The sequence below is a fragment of the Melospiza georgiana genome, chromosome 2, assembly GCF_028018845.1.
Source record: "Melospiza georgiana isolate bMelGeo1 chromosome 2, bMelGeo1.pri, whole genome shotgun sequence".
Classification (NCBI taxonomy): Eukaryota; Metazoa; Chordata; class Aves; order Passeriformes; family Passerellidae; genus Melospiza; species Melospiza georgiana.
This window is the reverse complement of record NC_080431.1, coordinates 94,861,510-94,883,018: the sequence shown is the minus strand read 5'-3', so window position 1 is coordinate 94,883,018 and position 21,509 is coordinate 94,861,510. Positions and strand designations below refer to the sequence as shown.

Sequence of the window (21,509 nt, the reverse complement as noted above, 5' to 3'; positions counted from 1 at the left end):
GGCACCAGATCAGCACTGATCAAACCATCACTTGTGTGTTCTGTGAGGTCCCCTAGTCTGGCAGCAACCTGAGCAACCTTACAGTCCATGTGGAATAGCTTACCCAAGAGGGCAAGTTGGCCTTCACTGAACTTCAGATTGTGCCACCCTGCACAGGCCTTTATCTCTAGACCTCTGCCCTGAACCCAAGCTAGGCTGGCAATCTTCCCTCTCAGTATGATATCTTTTTGTGGTCTGCATGTTTTACGGCAGCGTCACTTGCTTAGTAGGCTGACACTTGCTTGGTAGGCTGTAACTGCTTTGGTCTCCTTGCTGTTGCTCAGGAGAACCCTGTTTGTCCATAACTTATTTTGAAAATAACTCTAAATGAGATGTAATCAGTTGGAATCAGCCAAAAATCTTTTAACTAGAGTAGGCTGGTATCAGTTCTTTGTCCTGCCCTTGGAAAGACCCTATAAACACAGGTGGATGAGACTTCTTTCCATTTCTACAGTTTCTCATAGACTTGTATCTAAGCTGTTGTTGATGACTCAAACTGTAGCTTTGTCTTTTCTCTGTTTTTCTCCCCTTCTTTTGCTCCTTTCTCCCAGCCTCAAAAGCACTCCAAAGTGGGATCCAATTGATATGGATGTAGAGCAGTTAGTATTGCTGTTGCTACTGGGCTGGGCTGCTTCTTTAATTTGAACCAAGTTTTGATTAGGCCTTTCTCTTTGATACTAACTAGAGGGAAGAAAGCTCAGAGTGGCAGGGTTTTGAGGCAAGCACCCTGGAGATAAGCAGATGTCCTGAAATGATCAAATAATCCCAGATGTCTGAGACAGCTGATGGTCTTATAAAGTGCAGCCAAAGTAATGGCACTTTTCTGTATCAGTTCTGTTTTTCAGCATTAATTTTCTGTGGGATTTTGCATGATCTTTCATTTAAAGCTGGATAAATACTTCTGATTTTCAGATTTGGTCCCAGAATGCATCCTCTGATGACCGATCTTTGCTAAATTTGAGATTTCCCTTTTCCCAGAGCAGAATGGGGACAGGGTACAACCATTGTATGTCAGAAGGCTTAGTTACCTAGAGCTGGTTTAAGGAATGTTCATGAGAGGTTCACATGAATGTTGGAGAATTCTCATCTTTGGTTTTCTATATTGCAGGGCTGAACAGCTCTCCTATTTTTGCAGGGTTGCAGGGGTTTTTCCCCAATGACCAAGTTTCTCCTGTTATAAAATCGCCTGGTTTTTGTACACTAGTAATTAAAGAGTGGGAAGTTTTTTTAAGTGCTTCTGAAACCTACTGGTCATCACAGCTAATCAGGTTTTCATATGATGGCAAGGGGTGCTGCAGTGCTCCACCTGCAGAGGAACAGTGCACAGTTCACAAGCAGCTGAGAGTACCTGATACAAGGCAGTTCTTGAACAGGTGCTGAGCAGTGAAGCTGCAGAACCTCTGCTCTACTGGGTCATGCACATCCTTCACAATATTTCAGAAGTAAAATTTTCCATGTAACCTCCAAGGACAGATGCACGCAGCATACTTCATCCTCCCTGCTCATCTCTGTGTGCAGAGCAGGCTGCACAGGGCCTGACTGGGCAAAATTCTCAGAGTTCTGCCCTCCCCTTTGCAAAGCAATATTAAGAATAATTACATAACAGCTTGACTTACTAGAAGGTTTATCAAATCATAATGGTTGGGGGGTATTTCTTCTCTTCCTTATATAGGAAAAAAACCCTTTAAAATATAACCTCTTTGTTTATTTTGTTTCTCCTGACATGACTTTAGTCCATCTTTCCAGGCTAAATGATTCCCTTTTAGAGACTGGTTTGGTCTGCTTGAAAACTGTGGATGGGTTCTCTGCTTTGAACTCCTTACCAAGAGTTTTATTTCCTTTCTTTTCTTGGCAGATAAGTGAAAAGCTCTCATGTGCTTTGCTCTTTGAAAAATGTTCATCAATATTCTTAGAGATAACCCCAAAGCATTTACCATCCACCTTACTCTGAAGTCACACACCCACTGCTTCTGCTTTTGTTAGCTTGGTGTATTCAGTGGTGCATTGGGCATGTCCCATCAGGAGCTATGTGTGCAATGCTAAAGGTTTTAGGGTCAGTCTCTGTGTTTATGAGGATCCCATTCACATTCCCTCCCAGCCCTGGGAGGATATTCCAGTGTGGGATCATTTTTAAACTTGATGGGTTTTTTTAACAGATATTCATGTGCTGACTTTGTAAATGTTGCTGTGGTGGGAAGAAGAGCAAAGTGAGAATTCCATGTGGAAGAGTTCTGTAGACCACACTGCCTTCCCATCATGGCTGTGGGTTTGCCTCCATGACTAAGGAGTTTGTATAGCACACATGTTAAGCAAACATTCAAGATAAGTGTGGGAAGGTTTTGTTGACTTTTGTTGTCATTGTTATTGTTGTTTCTGGTTGTTTTAGTTTAATTTTTTAATCAAAGCTTTAAATAATAAAGGATAAAAAAGGAAAAAGAGAAAGCTGTGCATCAGTCTCTGGTTTACTGGAGAGCTGTATAAAGCATTCTTTTGGATCAAAACATTCTGATCTTTCCATGTGAAACCTGGGATGGGAAGAAAAGCCACTGCCTTACTGAGCAGGTGATGGGATGTACAAAGAGTAAAGTGCAGTCAGTCACCTGTAGGTCATGGCAGGAGAGGAGTCCTGTGCTGCTGCTGGGAGTGCTCTGCATCCCCCTCCCTTTCTGAGACAAGATTCCATCCAATCACTGTGTAATCTTTAGGTGGGGCTAAGTGGATGTCCTCAAAATGGAAATATTTCCCACTTCAGATTGCTTGTAAGCTCACCTCTGAAAAATCTACCTCTTCACTTACTCTTTTATCCAGCCACAAGCCCCTGCTACCACATAAAGTTTTGATGTACAGACATATCCTTTACTGCTCCCATTTTAATTTCTGTTCAAGGTATGTCAGCCTTTCCAGAAAGACATGGTTTCCCCATCTGGTAATCATCTGTGGAGATGCAACTGCAAGCCTAATTAACACCAGTTCTAATTTGTGCTTAATAGATTTTTGAACAACATTTAAACCTCCAATGATTCAAGACAGATAGTCAAATTTTGTTGGTTTAGTTGTATAAATGAGAGCTAGGGGCAGTGTCCCCTTCTATAAAGGTCAGGCTTTAAGTGTAGTTCACTCCAACTTATATATTTAGTACAGAAACAAAGTCCTTAGATATGCTGATGGTAGAATTGATTTTTAAAAAATATAAATTGGCATATGTCTCACAAAATTCTAGTATTGAGGGTATTTCTCATCCTGAAACAACTAAGAGGTGAAATCTACTTTTGTGTTTAACTGGAAACACAGGAAAACTTAAAGAACAGGCTCAGATCAGGTGTAGCACCTCAGGCAAGATGACAATTTTAGTTCTGCAACCTGCTGCCATCCCCCAGGCAGAGCTGCCTGCACTGCTCAGTGTGGTGGGTGACCCAGCGAGGAGGATGAGTAGCAGCACAAACAAGAGTCCAAGAGGACAGGAACTCAGCAAAAATTCCTGGGGGTCATTAATAATCTGGAATAGGAGAGCTAATTAGTGATAAATATGGCAAAACCAAAATTTTGCCTCTTGGTCTGACAAATTAAAAAAAAACTGGCACAGGAATAGCTTTGGAATTTTTTTCCAGCTGCAAAACCAAAGCAAATGGATCAATGTAATATAGAAGATGATGCATCTGTTCCCAAACTGGATCAAGTAGCAGAAGGATAAGACAGAAATGCTGCTGGTGTTGTGTATTCTTCAAATAAAACAAACACCACAAAAGCCCTGTGAGTTTTTTACTAATATTTAAAACAGCAACAATGCCCTGAGCCATTTCCTATGCTGTACAGAGTCAGTCTGTGTCTGTCCTGTGATGCTTACAGATAGACAAATGAATTGGGATTGGTGAATATTTTTGTTTTGTGTTTTATAGGATGAGATGACTCTCCCTATGCTGGAGCTCTAGCACCTTTGTGTGCCCCTCGTCACAGCATCCATGGGGCAGAGGGCTCACAGTCCTCTCATACTCCTGCAGCCCTTTAGAATAAGGACCATTTCCAGCAAGCCTGATGAGAAATGGTAATGAAAGTCTTGATTATTAAAGGCTTTTTTCATTCTAACATTTCAGCTGTAAGTTCTTAAAACCTAAATAGTTTATTCATGCACTTCCTTGGTTTGAAGGAGATAGGAGAAATGTGTAGCTTCAGCTGTCTCTGAGAACCTGAAAAAGCCTTTATTTCAGAACTAAACTGTTATCCAGCAGTACAGGAATCTCACAGTCTGGGGCTTCATGGAATAGAGACTCAGTCACTTGATATCTTCTAGCTTCTTGCTGGGAAAGGCTCTATGCTATGTGAAAAAACAAATACGGAACAAGCACACAATTCCTGGCAGGCTTGTGTGCTAGACTTGCAGCTCTGAACACTTGTTTTCTCTTAGAATTTCTGGCCCTGGTAGAATTCTGCCACTGTGGATTAGTGCCTTGAGGTTTAAAAATGAGGCCTTGAGAGATCCAGCCTGGGCTCTGTGTGTTTGAGATCCTCTGTTAAAGGGGCAGCTGGCAGCATCCTGGGGGACCTCATTTTCTCCCATGTTTCCAGCCTTGAGGGGAGCCACAGATGCAGATAGACCTGTCAGCATTTGGTAAACAATACCTGCTTTTCTCCATGCTCTTAAATTAAGCCAACTCATTCAAGTCATTACTTTTATCTAGTGAAAAAGTGCATGCTCACTGATAACAGACTGATAGACTTGTACACAGACCTGGTTGGGTGGTCGTTGGCTTTTTTGTTGTTTTGGGGGTTTTTTTGTTTTTTGGTTTTTTTTTTTTGCTTTGTTAGGATATTTAGAGTTCTTTATCTTTGCCTTGGATTGGCAAAGTATCAAAGAAACTCAATCATTCATTAAGTTCTTGGCTTTTTGATTGAAACACCTTCAAAAGAGTTTAACTGAAAGCAAAGCACCCAGGTATGTACTTTCCAGCATGAATTTTCAGTCTATAACCTTGCAAGTGTTAATGGACTCTATTTGGCACTTTTGTTAGCAAAGGAGTTTAACAGCTTAGCCAACTCTAATTTCTGATCTTACACACACACAAATTCTCATGGCTAAGACACCTTCTCCATATCAACTCATAGTCTCTACATGAATGTTATAGAGAAAATATTTTGGAAATAATTTTTTATTGTAGTGAAAACATACCATCATGTTCATATGTATACACACACACACAAAGAAAATATCACTGTATATTCACTGAACCACCTCACACTCAGTGTAACCAAGCCTCATCTCAGCTTGTGCACAGCAGAACACCTGGAAAACCTCTGGGACCCCAGCTGCACCCAGCAGGAGCATGACCAAATCTCCCAGGCTGGCAGCTGAGCTGCACAGAAACAAGTCCCAGGCTGCTGCCCACCCTGAGCCCAGGAATTCTCTGCTCTGATCACAGGCCCTGGCATTATGGGATGCTCAGGGCCACGAGGATTGGGCTGTGCCTCAGACTCTGACAGCCCCTGGGCCTGCCAGCAGAACTCTGTCTCATAACATCTGCTCACAGTGTTCAGCAGCACCATAATATTTCCTGCTGTCTGGCATTATTTGGCTTTCAGTGGTTTATATAAGCATTTCTTTGACAGATGTGTGGCTCTGATACCCATCCCCTGCCACTCAAGGCAAGAAGGTACTACACAAGTGATCCAGTGAGGTTCTCCAGGACACACAGAAAAAATGCATTGAAATATTCTGTTGTTTAGCTAAGCTGCCTAAAGAAAACCAAGTAATTCTCACTGTCACTTAACTCTGGAAAGTATCAGGTGGCTGTTGGCACATGGGGGCCGAGAACTACAGATGTTATAGAAATAAATCACTTGGCCTTTTTTGCTAGCACAAGGTAATGTGATTGTAATTGGTGCCCTAACCCTGAGACCTGTGTTAATGACTTAAACAAGAGACCCTGGGGGACTGAACAGAGCCCCAACACAGCTTAACATATAGTCAGAACTCTCTTCATCACTTGAAGATAAAATTCCATTTCTTTACTTGGAAGTCCCCCTCTCAATTCAGCTATTTCAAAATGCTTTAGGCTTCTTCAATTTAAGGGATTCTATGCTGATTTCCAGAAACCTAAGAATAATTTCAGATTTTCCCTTCCCCACAGGAAAGTGCTGACATCTACCAAATGTGCATGGACTCAAGTACCTGATTTTGAAAGGGAGCTCATGGCAGGCTACTGCCCAGTTCAGTAATTTCAAATATTAGTTGGCTGAATTCAACACTGAGTAAACACTAAATATAATATAGATATAAAAGAATGGGCACAAATGCCAGTTTAGTATTTCGTTATTAAAACTAGTCATCTTTCTATCTCAACAACTAAATCCATTTATGAAAACAAGCTGGGAAGAAAACACACAACAGATAAATAATGCAATTGACTTACAAAATATGAAACAAAATGTCTACATACAAAAAAAAAAAAAAAAAAAGTAAAAATCAATGTTAGCCACTTAAGCTTCACAGAACATTTGTACAATAGAAGCTCTTCTTGTGCCCCAGCTTGTGTGTCTGCCAGAATGAGCTGGAGAACCACCCCATCCTGGCTTTAAAAACACTGCAGTGTGCTGCAGAAGCACTGTCCTGCCTGCCAAGGCTCCCTCTATCCCAGGGAGAGCCCTCAGGGGGCTGCAGGCTCAGTGCTATCCTCTGCTTTGCTAATGCCAGCTACCAAAATGTACATCAGGCATCTGTACAGAAGAAAAGCTTTTCCAGTGAGGTTTTGTTTGTGAATGCTTTAAAATCATACTCACATAACTCTAGCACAATAGTTCTCCCCTACAACTCATTCCTTTGCAAATCAAATATTTCCTTCTGCTAGTGTTTTATACCCATAGAACTTCCACAGAAAGCTCCTGTGAGGGGATAAAATGCCAGGCAGGGATTTCAATACACATTTTATTTCTGTTGTGCATGTATCTTGTCTTATCCGAGAAGATTTTTTTTTTTTTGCCTTTGTATACAAAATCTTTCAATGTCCATTTTGAAGTTAAAGAAAAATGAACTTTCATAACCTCTGCCACTTCTGATTACCTCTTAAAAGTGTTAGTTTACATGGAAAAGCCAGAGACAAACAGACATCTGTACATTTTAGCCATTCATGTAGAAAACATCTGTATCCATCCATGCAATGTTAAGTCTTTGAGTAACTTTGCAGTTACATCTGAGCCCGTTGCTGGGGCAGCAAGGTAGCATTTATCTCCCATGTGTATTCTACCAATTTCTTTTTTTCTTAAAGCAGCTTCCTAAAATGAAAAACAGAAAAGCAGTGGTTAAGTTCAGCTCTTTCAAACATTGGATTCAAGGCTTATACAAGGCAGCCCTTACTGCTTTCCAGCTGTGGGAAATCTAGATGCTGATCCCTTTAAAGACAAAAAAATGAATGACTGACATGGAAAAATGGGAACTGCTGTTCCTTTCAATTAAAAAAAATTATTGCTGAAGATCTGGGAACATGACATTTGGCTACTGTATATATTTTTACTAGGATGCCAAGGAACTGTACTCCAGTATTGTTCAAAGTGACCCAGCAAGTTGTGGTTTGCTGCTTCCTACAGCAGGAATACAGTTCATGCTAACAATTCAGTCTTTGAGGACCTTCCTTGTGCTTGGCTTTCATCAAAGCACACAGCTCAGATTGGTTAATTGTTTGGAATTGTAAAGTTTCTGCTACAGCTGGTGCCCACCATACCAGACAGGCCTGTACCAATGATCTGTCTGGCGCTGGTCAGTTGCCAAATCTCGAGAACTCAACACAAATCAGCATTTTTGTTTTGGCTTTTTAAAATTTCTGGTTTTAAACAAAGCACCGAGCAATGGGAATTACACCAGAAGAATTAATAAGATTCTATCTGTGCTTTCAAGGACCTAAAATGATGTCAGAGCTCTGACCCCCCTTAACTCTGGGATTCCTCTTCACTGCCTTTTTTCTTTTTTTTTTTCCCTGGGACTTCTGGGATTATTAAATACTGTAAAAGGGTTGAACCTCTTCAAAAATATTGTTGAAATCTTAGCCTCTAGTGTCCTAGCCTATCTAAAACCTTAAAAAATAACACAATAATGTAAAGGCCACAGGACAAAACATCAAAGGAGTTAGTTATCCAGACAAGACATTCCACTCACATTTGATGCTGCCTAACAAACTCTGCAAACTGGCGGTCTTTAGCGTAGAGCTCTATAATTCGAATTCTGTCCTGAATCTCCTGGAACACAATAAACAGAATTGTAAGTACATAATAGAAATCAGAATGCTACAGAAATAACTAATTTCTGCGTTTTGGGAAATAAGGCTCCTATGTGTTGCTATTGCTATTTCAAAGAGTGGAGCTTGAAATTGGGCGCTCCAATGCTAAAATTCTTCTTTATTTTATTTATTTAATTATAATTTTTCCAATTGAAAAAAAAAAAAGTGAAGCACTTAATTTGATTTCAGTAATACCTCACTTTTCAAAACCAGGGTTTGGACAGAGTGTAGCATTTCAACAGGCTTTCACAAAACCATTTATCACTCAGAGATACTTTGCCTACCAGCTACATACTGGATTCACACCTCTCACAGTTGCTTAATGACCTGTAGTTAGTTCTGGGAAGTAAATCCCTTCTCTTTAGCCTTCTAGAGTAAACCTTGGCTACTGGGTATACAGGAAGAAATAAGATGGGATCTAATTTGCAGGTTATAGAAAGACTTAAACTTTAAAAACAATCAGAAGACACCCAAAACAAAATCATCCTGTAAAAAGGCCTGGATGTACCAATTTTTCACTGTGCAACTACTCTTACATAAGAGAGTTTGCTTTAAAAGGTAAATGTTGTGTCAAGTAATACATCAAACCTCCCCAGCTCCCATGAAGTTACCTAAGGGATGAGCTCCTTTATTATGTGAAATTCATTACAGAATTACAGAACAAAACCATAATTTTCTCTGAAAGCAAGCAGGGAAAGCAAGCTTTTCTGCCTTCTTTTAAATAGTTGTATCAGCTGCAACCTGTTTATCTGGATGGAGCATAGACACTGGGGAAAGATCGGGCCCACCTCTGAGGTTAGAAGTGTGGAATAAGCTTACTGTTTCCATGATCTTTCCCATGCCACTATGAAAACAAGGTCATTTACCTCCTTAGTAAGCTCACTGTTTTCATAAATGTGCCTGATCTCTTCACTGCTGTAGTCTGTGGATGTCTCTGCACTGGTGGAACTGTAGGACGTGAGCTGCGGATATCTCCGGTAATAATGGCTGTAGCCAGTCGTGTCACTTTCATACATGGGGTTGTATTTAACTGCATTCTCAATGGACGAGAGGCTGTCACCCTGCCTGGGGGAGCAATAAACACACTGTGAGCTTCTCTGCAGCCTGCCAGGGCAGCAGATACACTAAGGAAGCCTGGCATTTGGAGGTGCCTGTACGTCCTGGTGCTTACAAACTGTGTGATATAAGACTTAGGACATAATTATCCTTATCGTAGCCGGTGTGTTTAAAATATTAGATGGTGTCACCTACCCCTGCGAGTCCCCAGTGTCACTCTTTGTGTACTGATCTCGAAGGGTCCTGGCCAAGAAGAAGATGACAGCAGATGCCACAAGAAGGAATCCTGCCACAGAAGCAATTGCAATGCCCACAACCAGTGGCTCAGACACGTATTCCTCACAGTGCTCCCCTCTGTACCACCAGTTCTCTCCCACACGGCACCTGCCACAAAGAAACACAGGGAAATCACACACCAGCAACAGCTTTGGTTAATGTATTTAAGTTCCTGTTATGATGTGCCCTCAGTTAGACCACCCTAAAAAATATCTTTGCATTGTCCAATCACTAATTTTCTTTATTATTGTTATTATTATGGACATACTTTTTGGTAGATAATCATGTAACAGTTTGAGTTAAAAGAGACCTTTAATGGTCATCTAGTCCCCTGCAATGAGCAGGGACATCTTCAACTAGATCAGGTTGCTCAGAGCCCCATCCAATCCAGGGGCATCTGCCATCTCTCTGGATAACCAGTTCCAGTGTTTCATCACCACCACTGTAAAAAATGTCTTCCTTATAGCTAGTCTGAATCTACCTCTCTACCTTTTTTTAGTTTAAAATCATTAGGCCTTGCCCTATCACAACAGACCCGGCCAAAGGCCTCCTCACCTTTCTTTCAAGCCCCCTTTAAGTATGGAAAGGCCACAGAATGGGTCTCCCAGGAGCCTCCTCTTCTCTAGGATGAACTACCCCAATCACAGAATTGAATGAAGGTAGGAAAAATAGCAAAAGGGTAATGCTTTTGTGGGGGAAAACATCTATGCTTTTTGAAATTTACAGTACCCTGTGAGGTGTTAAAACGAGAAGGTGTTTCGACTGAAGAAAAATTGCCCTAATTGAGCCTTGCATGTGATATATCATCACTGCAAAGGTAGAACTGGAACAGGCTTGGCTTCAGATATTTACCTGCTTCTCATTAAGACTATCACACAAATGTTTAAATGTATGATGCATCTGTGATAATATCCAATTTTAAAGTTTTAAAACCATTTTTATTTCTTCTGTTAACAGTCTAAGATTGACTTTAGAGAAGTTCTAGGTGAATTTTAAAAACAAAATCACATGAAGAAACAAATAACTACTAGAAGTAAGACTATTGTTTGTGGTCGTTTTTGTTAATTTTTGTTGATAGACACACTGTTTTTAAAAAATAGACTATTACATTGTTTGAAAAGTAAAAAGTAAAGTGCTGTGTCAGTGGCATCACCAACTTGTCTGCATCTTGCACAGTTTTCTTGATTACCTGCACAATATAGCAATCCAGTATCTTTTTTTTAAGCAAATATCTGGAGCCTGTTCCTTTATCCTTTTATGAACCCACATGATTTTTCCCAAATGTACAATGATTTACTTTTATGCTTTTTTCCAGACCAAAAGCAGTATATTTAATGTATTTATGCACTATCAATTTGATGTTCAGATATAAATTTCAGTTATGGAATTACCTCTCATAGGTGACATGACACCATCAAACACTTTGCTAGTTGAGAAAACCTCTGGAGGTGAATTCTGTCCCCAAAGGCCAATAAAAGTGATTTGAACAACTGAATGTGTTCCATTACAACCTCTATCCCTTGTTAGTTTTATTTTCTGATGCTTCTGTTCTATTAATTTCTTACTGTCTTATTTATGATATATACATAGAAAAACTAATATTAATGCTGCGACTTGCACTGAGCAGCACAACATGAATGAGTATCACAATCTACTCACTTGTTCCACAATATTGCACAGAATTTTGGACAAATCCTATGGAATGCTACAACAGAGAGGGGACAATGGGAGTTTTCATCCAGGAAGCACAACTTCCAGCAGCAGGGTGCCCTACCTGCAGATGGCCCCTTGCCCAGGGCTGATGTCACACTTGCCATCGTTCAGGCAGAAGTTTGGCTGCAGGTCACAGATGCTGTTGCAGGGCAGCCCATCGATGCTGAGGTAGCCAGGGTTGCAGACACACTCAGCTTCCCCACTCCAGCGATTCACCAAGCACTCAGAGAACTCGTTGCAGGCCTGGAACTTGCAGGGATCTGCTTGCTCACCTGACAATACACAGAGAAAAAGCTATTAATGAAAGGGGAGAGCCTTAACTGAGACAAGGTGCTGGCTGCCTTCTTCTCTAATGCTGTCCTGATAATCCACAAAAATCCAGTGTGCATCTTTCCTGAGTAACAAAAGGTTCTGCTAAGGTGAACAAGCGCTAGAAAATATTCCTCTGTCTGCAGATGCCAGTGGCATGGCTAAGACCACCCAAAAAAGTCAAAAAGGCAAGTGTAAAGTGATCTTTTTCATACTGGAACAGACAGTACCTCCTATTTTCCCTGTCTGCTGGAACTCTCCCTTACAAATGAGTAAATCACAGGTGATCTCCAGTATTTCTTGCTATGGAAGACCTAGGCAGGATATGGGGAAGGGCAGTAGGATTTCAGGCACTCACCATCTGCTGTAAAGGGATTTGCCTGTTTGTCTGCAAGGAGTACGAGCTTGTAGCATTCAAGACATCTCATTTGTATCAGGCTTAAGAGGCTGGCATACAGTTAAACAATCAATATCACAACATTTACCATGCTAATTAGACCATCCTTACTGGAGACATATCTGGGAAGAACAGCTACCATATGCCAACAGGTCAGCAGTCTTCTTTTCCTCTAACCTCAAAACAGGAGATATTCCTGGGTTGCTTATGTGGTAAATTACTGGCTAACTTGGACAGGGGAAAAAACCAAAACAACCTTCTCCCTGTACCAGAGAAGTGAAGCAATAGGGCCTGTGACTTTTTAGTGCAACCAAGACCTTACCCCAAGCATAAGGCAGCAACTGTTACCTGTGCAGATGCCCACCTGGCAGGTAAACTGGCTACCACCTGTGGGAATAACCATGTGGAGTAAGTTCAAACCACACATGAAAGTAAGCACAAGAGAGATGGGCACCACTGTTCTCCCTGAGCTGTCTTCTCCTCCACTCCCCAGGTCAAATACAGGGACATTATACAGAGTATTCCATGAGTTATTTTTTCTCCATAAATCTATATGGACCCCATACAGCTTTCTCTGTCTGGGTCCCAGTTTGACTTTCATTTCTTTAGTCCCAGAGCAGATTTTCATTTGTTTGTTTTTACTCTATGAAAGACTGTCTTTCTAAAGCCCAGCCTGTGAAGAGCAGTGGGCAGCCTCTGAGCTGTTGGAATCCTTAGCACTTAAACCAGACATTTTTCTGGATCCCTTGCTTTAAGCTGCATTTTCCTGCTGTCCTTACCCGATTCAACATCCAGAGAGTATTTATCGATGGCCAGGTTCATGGTGTGATATGCAGTGTTGCAGAAATCTTCCAGGATCATGTACACAGCGTTGGTGACATTCCGAGGCACAGGTTTGGCAAACTTCATTCGACTGTTCACCACAATGCTGCCATTTCTGAAGTTCAGGATTTCCAGATTCTGGAATCCTGTCAGATTTGACTGAAGGTAGGGCACCAGCTGCAACACAGGGGATATGACAGAAAAGCTGAATCTTTGAGTCTCTCTACTCAAGCCAGTTGCACTGTTACTGCAGTGGACAATTAGAGTCTGAATGGTTTTATCCAAATCCTACATCAAGGACATTAATCTTTACCCAGCTGAGGTCTGTGCTGGAGCCTGAGTATTTCAGGCAGTTCTTAAGAGTATACCAATTTTCAAGGAGTTTCTTAAAATCTACAATTCAGAAATACAGTTCTCAAGACACATGTTGTGTTCTCCCTTGATCTAAGTACCTGGAATACTTGCCATTTCACAGGGTTTTTCCTTCAAGCATGTCCCCCTTCCCTCTCTCTGCTTTTCTTCCTTCATCTCTCACTAGAGAATGTTTGTTTCACTCAGAAGAGGAGAATTCCCCAGTTAAAATTTGGCAGTTGTTGCTGTGTAACTCCTGTGAGGCTTACCAAGTCTTCAGTCAGGTTAGGAACAGCTTAATTCTCTGAGCTACCTCTTACTTAGGACAGGTTGAATGTGTGGCAGAAAAGTTACTTGCTCACAGCCCCAGGTTTTCTTGCTTCTTCCTCTCTATACAGTAAATACAGAGCACTCTGGAAGCAAGTAGGGGGAGTGAAGAATGACTTCAGCTACACTGCTATATTTATTAACACCAGCAGAGAGAGACTATTATCTGAATAAGAGATGAATAGCGTCCCACCACCCATTTCCAGACAGAACTTTCCTCACAGAAGGACACAAGTCTTATATGTAAACACCAGTTTTGAGCTGCTCTCTGTGAGGGATGACTAAATATAATTTACCAACAGGTTTTGTCTATCTGGTAATGGACATTTAACACAGAAGTGACTCTTACCAGTTCCAAGAATCGCTGCTCCAAGGCTTTGTATTCAGGGGAGTTTTTATTAAACAGGTCCTCTGAAAACATCATGTTGGTCACCCGAAGGCTGAAGAACACAACTAGAGCTCGGGATGGGACGGTGCTGCTGTAGTGAGTTTCGTGTGTGGCCCAAGCCACACTGGCCATCTCTGTGGACTGGACACGAGTGGTTAGCTCGACGTGACTTTCAGTCATTCTCCTTCCTTCCTCAGTCTGCTCAGGAGATAACTGGGCAGTGCTAACATGACCCAGGTCTACTGAAACATCCAGGACTCTTGTTGTTTCATCTCCCAGCTTTGTTGAGGTAGCCACAGATAATGATGGCGTGGATCCCACAGGAGGGAGGTGGGACGGAAGCTCAACGGTGCTTGTTGTTACACTCACTGTTTGATAATCCACAACAGTGCTGAAACTCATGGAAATGTGTGTGCCATGGTCTGTACTATCCTGTCCACCAAAGCTCTCTAGGACAGGGATGTGATCTACTGCAGAAGGAGCTGCAGCTGAACCTTGAGTAACCATTGCTGGCATTGCTGGTTGCACTGTCTGATCTAAGGAGGTTTCTAGTGCCCTGTCAGTAGGCCAAACATCAGCTGGTTCCTTCACTGCTGATCCGTGAGTGTCTTGGTCTGCCAGTGATGAATCTAGGGCTTGCTGCTCTTCTGTGGAAGCAACAGGCTTTACCACAGAAGGATCTGCAGTCAGAATAGTTTCTGAAGAGATTGTGTCCAAGTGTCCTATTGTCGCAGCTTCCATTACCTCCGGCTGCTTCACTGTGAATGGTTCTTCTACCACTGCCCTGTCTTCGCTTTGGTGTTCAACTCCTTCAGGGATTATGTTCTGGCTTACACTGGACTCCTCAGGTTGCTCCATACTGACAGTCCCTGTAGAAGCATGGAGACTATCTTCCACAGACAGATCTGTATGTGGTGGTGAGACAGGGGCCTCTCCAGTTGGCATGACAAGAGAGGAATCATACATGCCCAGTGTTTCTGTCTGTGTAGATGGTTCCACAGACGATGGCTCTTCTGGCTGTAACAGAGGTACTTGTGGAGTTGTAGTCTCTGGAAAGACAAATATTTCAGACTCATCAAGGAAATCTTTTATATTGACTATCCCTTCATTCTCATCTTTGGAAAGATCATAATCTAATTTATTACCAGAGTTAAGAATATAGTCTAAAATCATGCCTTCAGGAATATCCTCAGTTTTGGTTAATAAAGACTCATTGTCATCTTCAAGCCAGCTATCAGGACCAGGGTAGAAAACTGGTTCCAGAGTTGGTTCTTCCCAAGGCCAGATACTCGATTCCATTTCTTTTCCTGAACCATCAAAAGCTGAACCAGACCCATCATCATATATAACTCTATCTCCAAGAAATACATCAGTTTCATCTTCCATAGGGGGCACTTCTAAGGGAAAAGGAATTTCTTCCACAGAGTTTGCACTGTCACTGCCCTCAGGACTACCTTGGATTACTTCTTCCTTCTCTTTAATATCAGTCTCTACAAGTGATGAAGAGGCCACTGTTGGTGCAGAAAGCAAAGGAACTGCATAGTCATCGGTAGATGGAGATGCTTCAGGCACAAGGTGAGAAGGACTTAAAGGCAAAAGTTCTTCAGATAGTCCAGTGTCTTCAAACATTAAAAATAAAAACAAATTGACAATTAGATGTTGTTTGTGATAAAAAGTGTCAAATTTCATTAATTTTATTATCTGCAGATCTGTGTTTCACATTTTCCATAATATATTCCGGCCTTTGTATGCCAAAGTCATAAAGACCCCTGTTAACTTCTCCCACTTTCCCTTCAGATATATTCTATGGGCCAAGTCAAGACATACAAAATTACTTTTATGCTATTTAACATGTGCCATGTATGTATAATTTCCAGAAGAGAGAAACAGGTATTATTACCTATTACAAACATTTTACCTTGGTATATTGCTCTTGGATACAAGCACAGACAAAAGGTAAAAACTGGCAGAGAAAGATACTCAATTTTTAGACCTTTCTGAAAACTCATTTCAGTGAACTATAATTTGGTGAGTATCAGGAAATACTTGTACCTAAATTTAAGCTTCAGTCAACAGCATTAACTTACCATCTAAAGAACTGGGGGCTGAAAGCCATTCCAGAGAGTCCACAGAATCATGCTCTAACACTGGTACAGTGACTAAATTACTAGTCTCTAAATTCTGCCCATCAGGCAAAGAAGTGACATCAATCTCTGAGGAAAGTGGAGCTTCAGGTGCCAAAGCAGCCTCATGGTCAATGTTCTCTGGTCTTGGCTGGATTTCATTGTCACTGGCCTGCTCACTGTCTGAGCTGGGGTCTGGTTTGCCGTGATCAAAGGGCAAGGCGTTGCTGACAGTTGACTCATCTGCAGAAGGACGTTCAGCCAAAAAGGTGCTGTCCTGGAACACAAAGCCACTGTTAATATTTCCACTGTTACAGGGGAAACACTGACTGTCTGCCTTGGCCTGGACACACAGAAGGGGTTAACAGCAGGCAGTGGCCAAGGGAACTCAGACTACTGCCTCTGAGGGAGCAATGCACAGCAGCAGGATGAGGGGCAAATATAGACCCTTGATAATCTTGTGCAATAGACATGTAAGATGCACATCCTTCTGACAAATGCCATGTCCAGTCATGTCCACCAAAAAGGGAAAGGAGCCATTCTGATTGCTTGGAGTGCAGAACTCCTTAGGGTATTAAGAGATTTACCATCTATATCCAACCCCATCTCCTTTCCTATGCTGAAAAAAATCAATCTGTCAATCTCCAACTTAATCAAAGATAAATGTTTTCTGCTTTCCTAAAGCATGATGAGGTTCTAACAGCTTATTCAGGTTATTCATCAGCCACACAACCAATACAGTAATTCTAACATTTCAGTTACCATGATACATGAAACAATGTAGAAAGTGAACTTCAATGGATGCATGCCCAGTTATCATTTATTGATATATTTTAGTTTGTGGGTATGAGAACCCAGGGGAATAAGAGAGACCAGAATGTAATGAAGAGCATTTAGAACTTGGAATAATTTATTCTCAAAGCCAAGATACCTTTGCACAAAAAAAATAAAATCTATCAGCAGTAATGATGAAAAACAAAGTGCATGGAGAATGAATTTGTGAATTATTTGAAATGTGAAAAAATAATTTGTTGTTACATCTCCAGTTTCCACAATGTTTACTTACTATTCCATGTCCCAATCATTAGTTGGTTTACAGTTAAAGTAATTAGCATATTTCATCTTTGAATAATAATCTCCTACTATGGTGTCTGATGATATTAGAAAAAGGCAATAAAGATAATAAGTTATTTGGTCAAGGCTATGAAAGCAAGCTGATAGACTAAAACTCAGGAATTAGTGCTCTACATGGATACCTGCCCACATATAAATGCTGTGCAGCAGTGGGATATGGACCAAAAACCCTGTAGGGTACTATGAAACACTGCCAAGCAATTTCAAGAAGCAGCAATTTGCTAAGGGCTAACAAACTGCCAATGGTGACAAGTAAAGTACAGTGGACACAGGTTTCTGTAATTTCAATTCAAAACCACTGTAATAATTTCTGTAGCTCACTGTCCCTGTCAAATCTCTTTCTGTTGCTTGATCATCAGAAATAACAGGAAGAAGCCAAATACTTTTCAATTTGAGATTTTACTTCAGGTTGAAATGTGGGTGAATTAAATTTTCAGGGTAATTCAAACTGCATTTGAGTGCTTTGGAAACAGAGCAGTTAAGGTACTTTCTTTTCTTAAATTATTTGTTTGCATGTAATGATCATATTTAAAAATGCCAGTTGTGATACCACCACAGTCTAATCAAATTTTTTAATTTATATGATGATAATCAGTTGAAAAGTATATGTACCATAGAGACATGTGCTCCAGCAATTTTATTTTTGGCTAGACTAGCCGCTATAAATAAAGCTTTAGAAAGAGTTACTGTACAAAATTAGAAATAAATTACACATATAAATTCCATAAAGAATGGATTAGGACTACCAGCAATTTCTCCTCAATACATTTATTTAATATAAGCATTTAGTTGCCAGGGATTGCACCTCATCATTTATTTGAATGTGGATAAATGCTCCTATGGCAACTAACATTATTCAAAGATTGTTGTTGCAGTGCAATACATTATACTAACAAGTTTAATATCATATTGGCTACTTCTGGTTTTCACCAATGTAAAAGGCTTACAAATATGATAGATGGCTGTAAACACAGAACACTTCTCTCTGATTTTTCATTTTCTGCTGCCAGAAAGGCATTGTAATCCTCAAGCCAGAGCATTCTACCTCTTACAACTCAACATAAACAAGAAAATACAGATTTCAAAAACTAGAGCCAATTTTTGCTTTACTTTTAAAGAGAGCTGCAAAACTCAAAAGAATTAGCTGTACCATCTAGTAGCAATTGGATGGTGAAATCATGACAGTCCCATGTAATGTCATGATATTGGTATGCTAATACAAATCTAGCTTACTCTCAAATCCCCTGGGGAAAACTATAGCAAAATTCTTTTCTATAGGTAACAGTTCTGCTTGAAAGCAGCTACTTGAACCATAGAGGTTCGACATCTGTGGAAATAATTGATCAATTGTGTACTGTTTAAGCATATTTAGAATTTTCTTATATTCATCTGAAGCTACTTTGCAAATTACCTGTGTATTGCAGATTGTACACAGCTGGTTTGGGGATAAACTTGATACCTTTTACATAATCAGAGTTTTTGACTGAAGGTATAAAAGCCTTTATTCACAGTCATGATTAGAGAAAATATTACTTCCACAATTTTTTGTCATAATAATATTCCCAAAATCCAGTTTAAAATTTATTATTGCAAAGCTACCACTACTCTAAAATATCTTCATACCTGCACATCTGTTGGAATGGCAGAATTCTTTGTCTTACTAAAATAAACATCTACAACATTTTAGACTAGTTCGATGTCTACAGTAAGATGTCTCCAGCAGAGAAAGCCCTTTTCTGAAAGCCAACTTAAATTCCTGTTTATCTACACCATGTTTAATCCATTATAGTAAATCCACACAAATTTTCATTTTAGACATCAATGAGTAGTTTTTAAGACTCAGTGAAAGCTGCCATGAAATTAAGGACATTATACCTACGTCCATTCTAACAATATTTGCATTCTGTGAAAAAAATTTTGCTTACATAAGCATTTCAGAAGCTGGCTAACATTAAATGTGTCTGTACATAACATACACATAACATTATCTCATGATGGACTGAGTAAGAACCGAACATCCAGCACAAGTGGATCTGGATTTTAGGGCATGATCTGAGCTCATTTCTTGTTGAAAGCACATCTGTGTTACAGAACAGAGTGGAGAGCAGAAACCAACTGCCCAGACAATGATTCAGCACTCAGAAGATCTCTCTGATCTCTCTGTTGGCAGAACTGACTGACTTGATCTCAGCATTGCTGGCACCTAACTCAGTATCTTTGCTTGAAGTCCCTTTGCACAGACATGGTCCGGGACACCAAGTCTCCTGTCCAATATGGAACTCAAGTCTGTGCCTTGGATTATTCCAGAGGGAGTCAGAGGTGACAATTACAATTTCAAGAGACAAAAAAAAATTTTTCCTCTCCTGGTATTAGGAAGATGGACATAATTTTAAAACCAAACTGAGAACTTTGTTTGAAATAAATACAATAACAAAAGGAGCTTATGAAACTTAGTATTTTATCTCTTCGAGCAGCCAGCTGTAGGATTTACATCTATTTCTTCTTTCCAAAGAAAGGCAGTATCATGGAAGGAAGAATCACCTCTTTAGAGATGTTTACAATTAAAATAAGATGATCACAGAAAACTGTTGGGCAGCAGACACTAGAATTATCATATAAGAGGTTTCAGCAGTTTTTACTCCGATATAAGGTGTGCCTTCATTAGTACTTACTCTGCATGAAAAACAGGATAGAGAGGCTCTGAGTGTTGGCTACAATTCTACCTTGCTGAACTAAGTTGTTCAAATGCATCCAAAGGCCACTGCTCAGAACCATACTCACATCAAACTCCGGGCGCTCCAGCACAACTGGGTGCTCAGTAATCCAGGATGGGTCTTCTGATGTGGGGTGCAGGATTTCCTTCACTGTGGAAATAGAAAACCTTGGGATCTAAAGGCTGCATAACAGTGTGAGGAAGTTGTGTTGGAAGACTGACTGAAAAACCCTCTCTGGTTTCAGATTTGTAAGTAAAATATTGTCAAAAATTTTGCCAGAGAGATTTTGTTTCTGGAAATGCCTCCAAATCACTGACAGGAAGTGAAGGGGAAAGATAAGAACAAAGGGGTGTCAGCTCTTTCATCACCTCCAGCAGATCACTGAATAATCAACAATAATCTGGGTATTCCCTTTGTGCTGCCTAAGGCCAACACTGAGCTAAGTTAAAGGTCACCCTGATGCAATGTGCACCATGTGAACCACGTTTCCCCCTTTTATTCCTATTAATTTTTGAAAGTATTACTGAAACTGTACGCCACAAACTTCTGTTTCAAAATAAAAATTAAAATAAAATGGGGGGCTAGGCTAATGGATCAAGAATAGAGTGTTACTGACTTGAGTGTTAATGAAGTGGAATGTTAAAGAATAGAGTGTTAATGACTTGACCTGATTAAGATCATAGCAAAACAGGCTATAACATAGTTGATTTTTTTTCTGCTTAATTTTTCAGAGGACAGCTGATTAATTCACTCATCTGAGATTTATTTTATAAGAAGTCAGTTGTGTGGCACACCAATGCATCACAATTAGTACCCACCATTAGTAAGCTGAAGAGAGTTTGGGTCTAAAGAGATGGAAGCATTTTCAAGCAGAGCGTTTTTCTGGAGGATCTCAGCAATATAATCTCGGAAATCACTGATGGTGTACACAACTGTTGGATTATCCTCTATGCCCATGAAGGAGTTGTCCTCCACCTTGTTTGAATGAAGGTTAATCAGGTCCCAGGTGGCATTGCTGATGGCTTTTCCATCAAATGTGACAGCATAGTGAACTTCCACCCCACTTCAGTTGTACAAAGAGAAAGAATACAGATGAGAAATTCCAGGTTTTCCTAAACAAGCAATCGCTATATTTTTTTCACAAGGGCCCACGTCAATACACTTTTAAATATAAAAATACACAGCTTTAAAGGATGAATAAAAACAACTTGATTCTTTTCACAAAGTTTTCAAGGGAAATACCCAAAACTGACATCTGATCTGGTGCCAGCCCCACATTTCTACTAGTGAATGGCAGACAGACCACAGGCAGACCAAAACACTGAATTTCTGCAAGCATTGTTAGTGGGTCCACCAGCATGTAGTGGAGAGAGTAGTGATTTTAAGATCATATTAATAATAGGAACATCTCTGAGATATGAAAATACACAAGAAAAGCACATTGCAATCTATAGTAGCAAGTGAGAGCCCTAATCTTTGTCACTGTGCAGTGTTAACCTGCTTGATAGAATGGTTTTAATGGCAATAAAATAGCATTTAATTCATCAAATTGGGAAAATTTATCTGGATTCATTTGATCATGTATTCTATAACTCAGTT

General features: G+C 40.3%; 1 protein-coding gene across 1 annotated transcript in view; it reads right to left on the bottom strand.

Moving 5' to 3' along the window:
• Nucleotides 1-7,167: 7,167 nt before the first annotated feature.
• Nucleotides 7,168-21,509, bottom strand: part of IMPG2 (interphotoreceptor matrix proteoglycan 2) — a 53,175-nt gene continuing 38,833 nt past the window's right edge. The window contains exons 12-21 of the mRNA XM_058018460.1: nt 20,729-20,973; nt 19,978-20,060; nt 16,027-16,339; nt 13,901-15,558; nt 12,831-13,050; nt 11,407-11,617; nt 9,552-9,740; nt 9,167-9,365; nt 8,180-8,259; nt 7,168-7,302 (exon numbers count right to left, since the gene is read on the bottom strand). Of these exons, the coding sequence (XP_057874443.1) occupies nt 7,290-7,302; nt 8,180-8,259; nt 9,167-9,365; nt 9,552-9,740; nt 11,407-11,617; nt 12,831-13,050; nt 13,901-15,558; nt 16,027-16,339; nt 19,978-20,060; nt 20,729-20,973 (3,211 nt within the window). The 3' untranslated portion in view covers nt 7,168-7,289. The remainder of the gene's footprint in view (nt 7,303-8,179; nt 8,260-9,166; nt 9,366-9,551; nt 9,741-11,406; nt 11,618-12,830; nt 13,051-13,900; nt 15,559-16,026; nt 16,340-19,977; nt 20,061-20,728; nt 20,974-21,509) is intronic.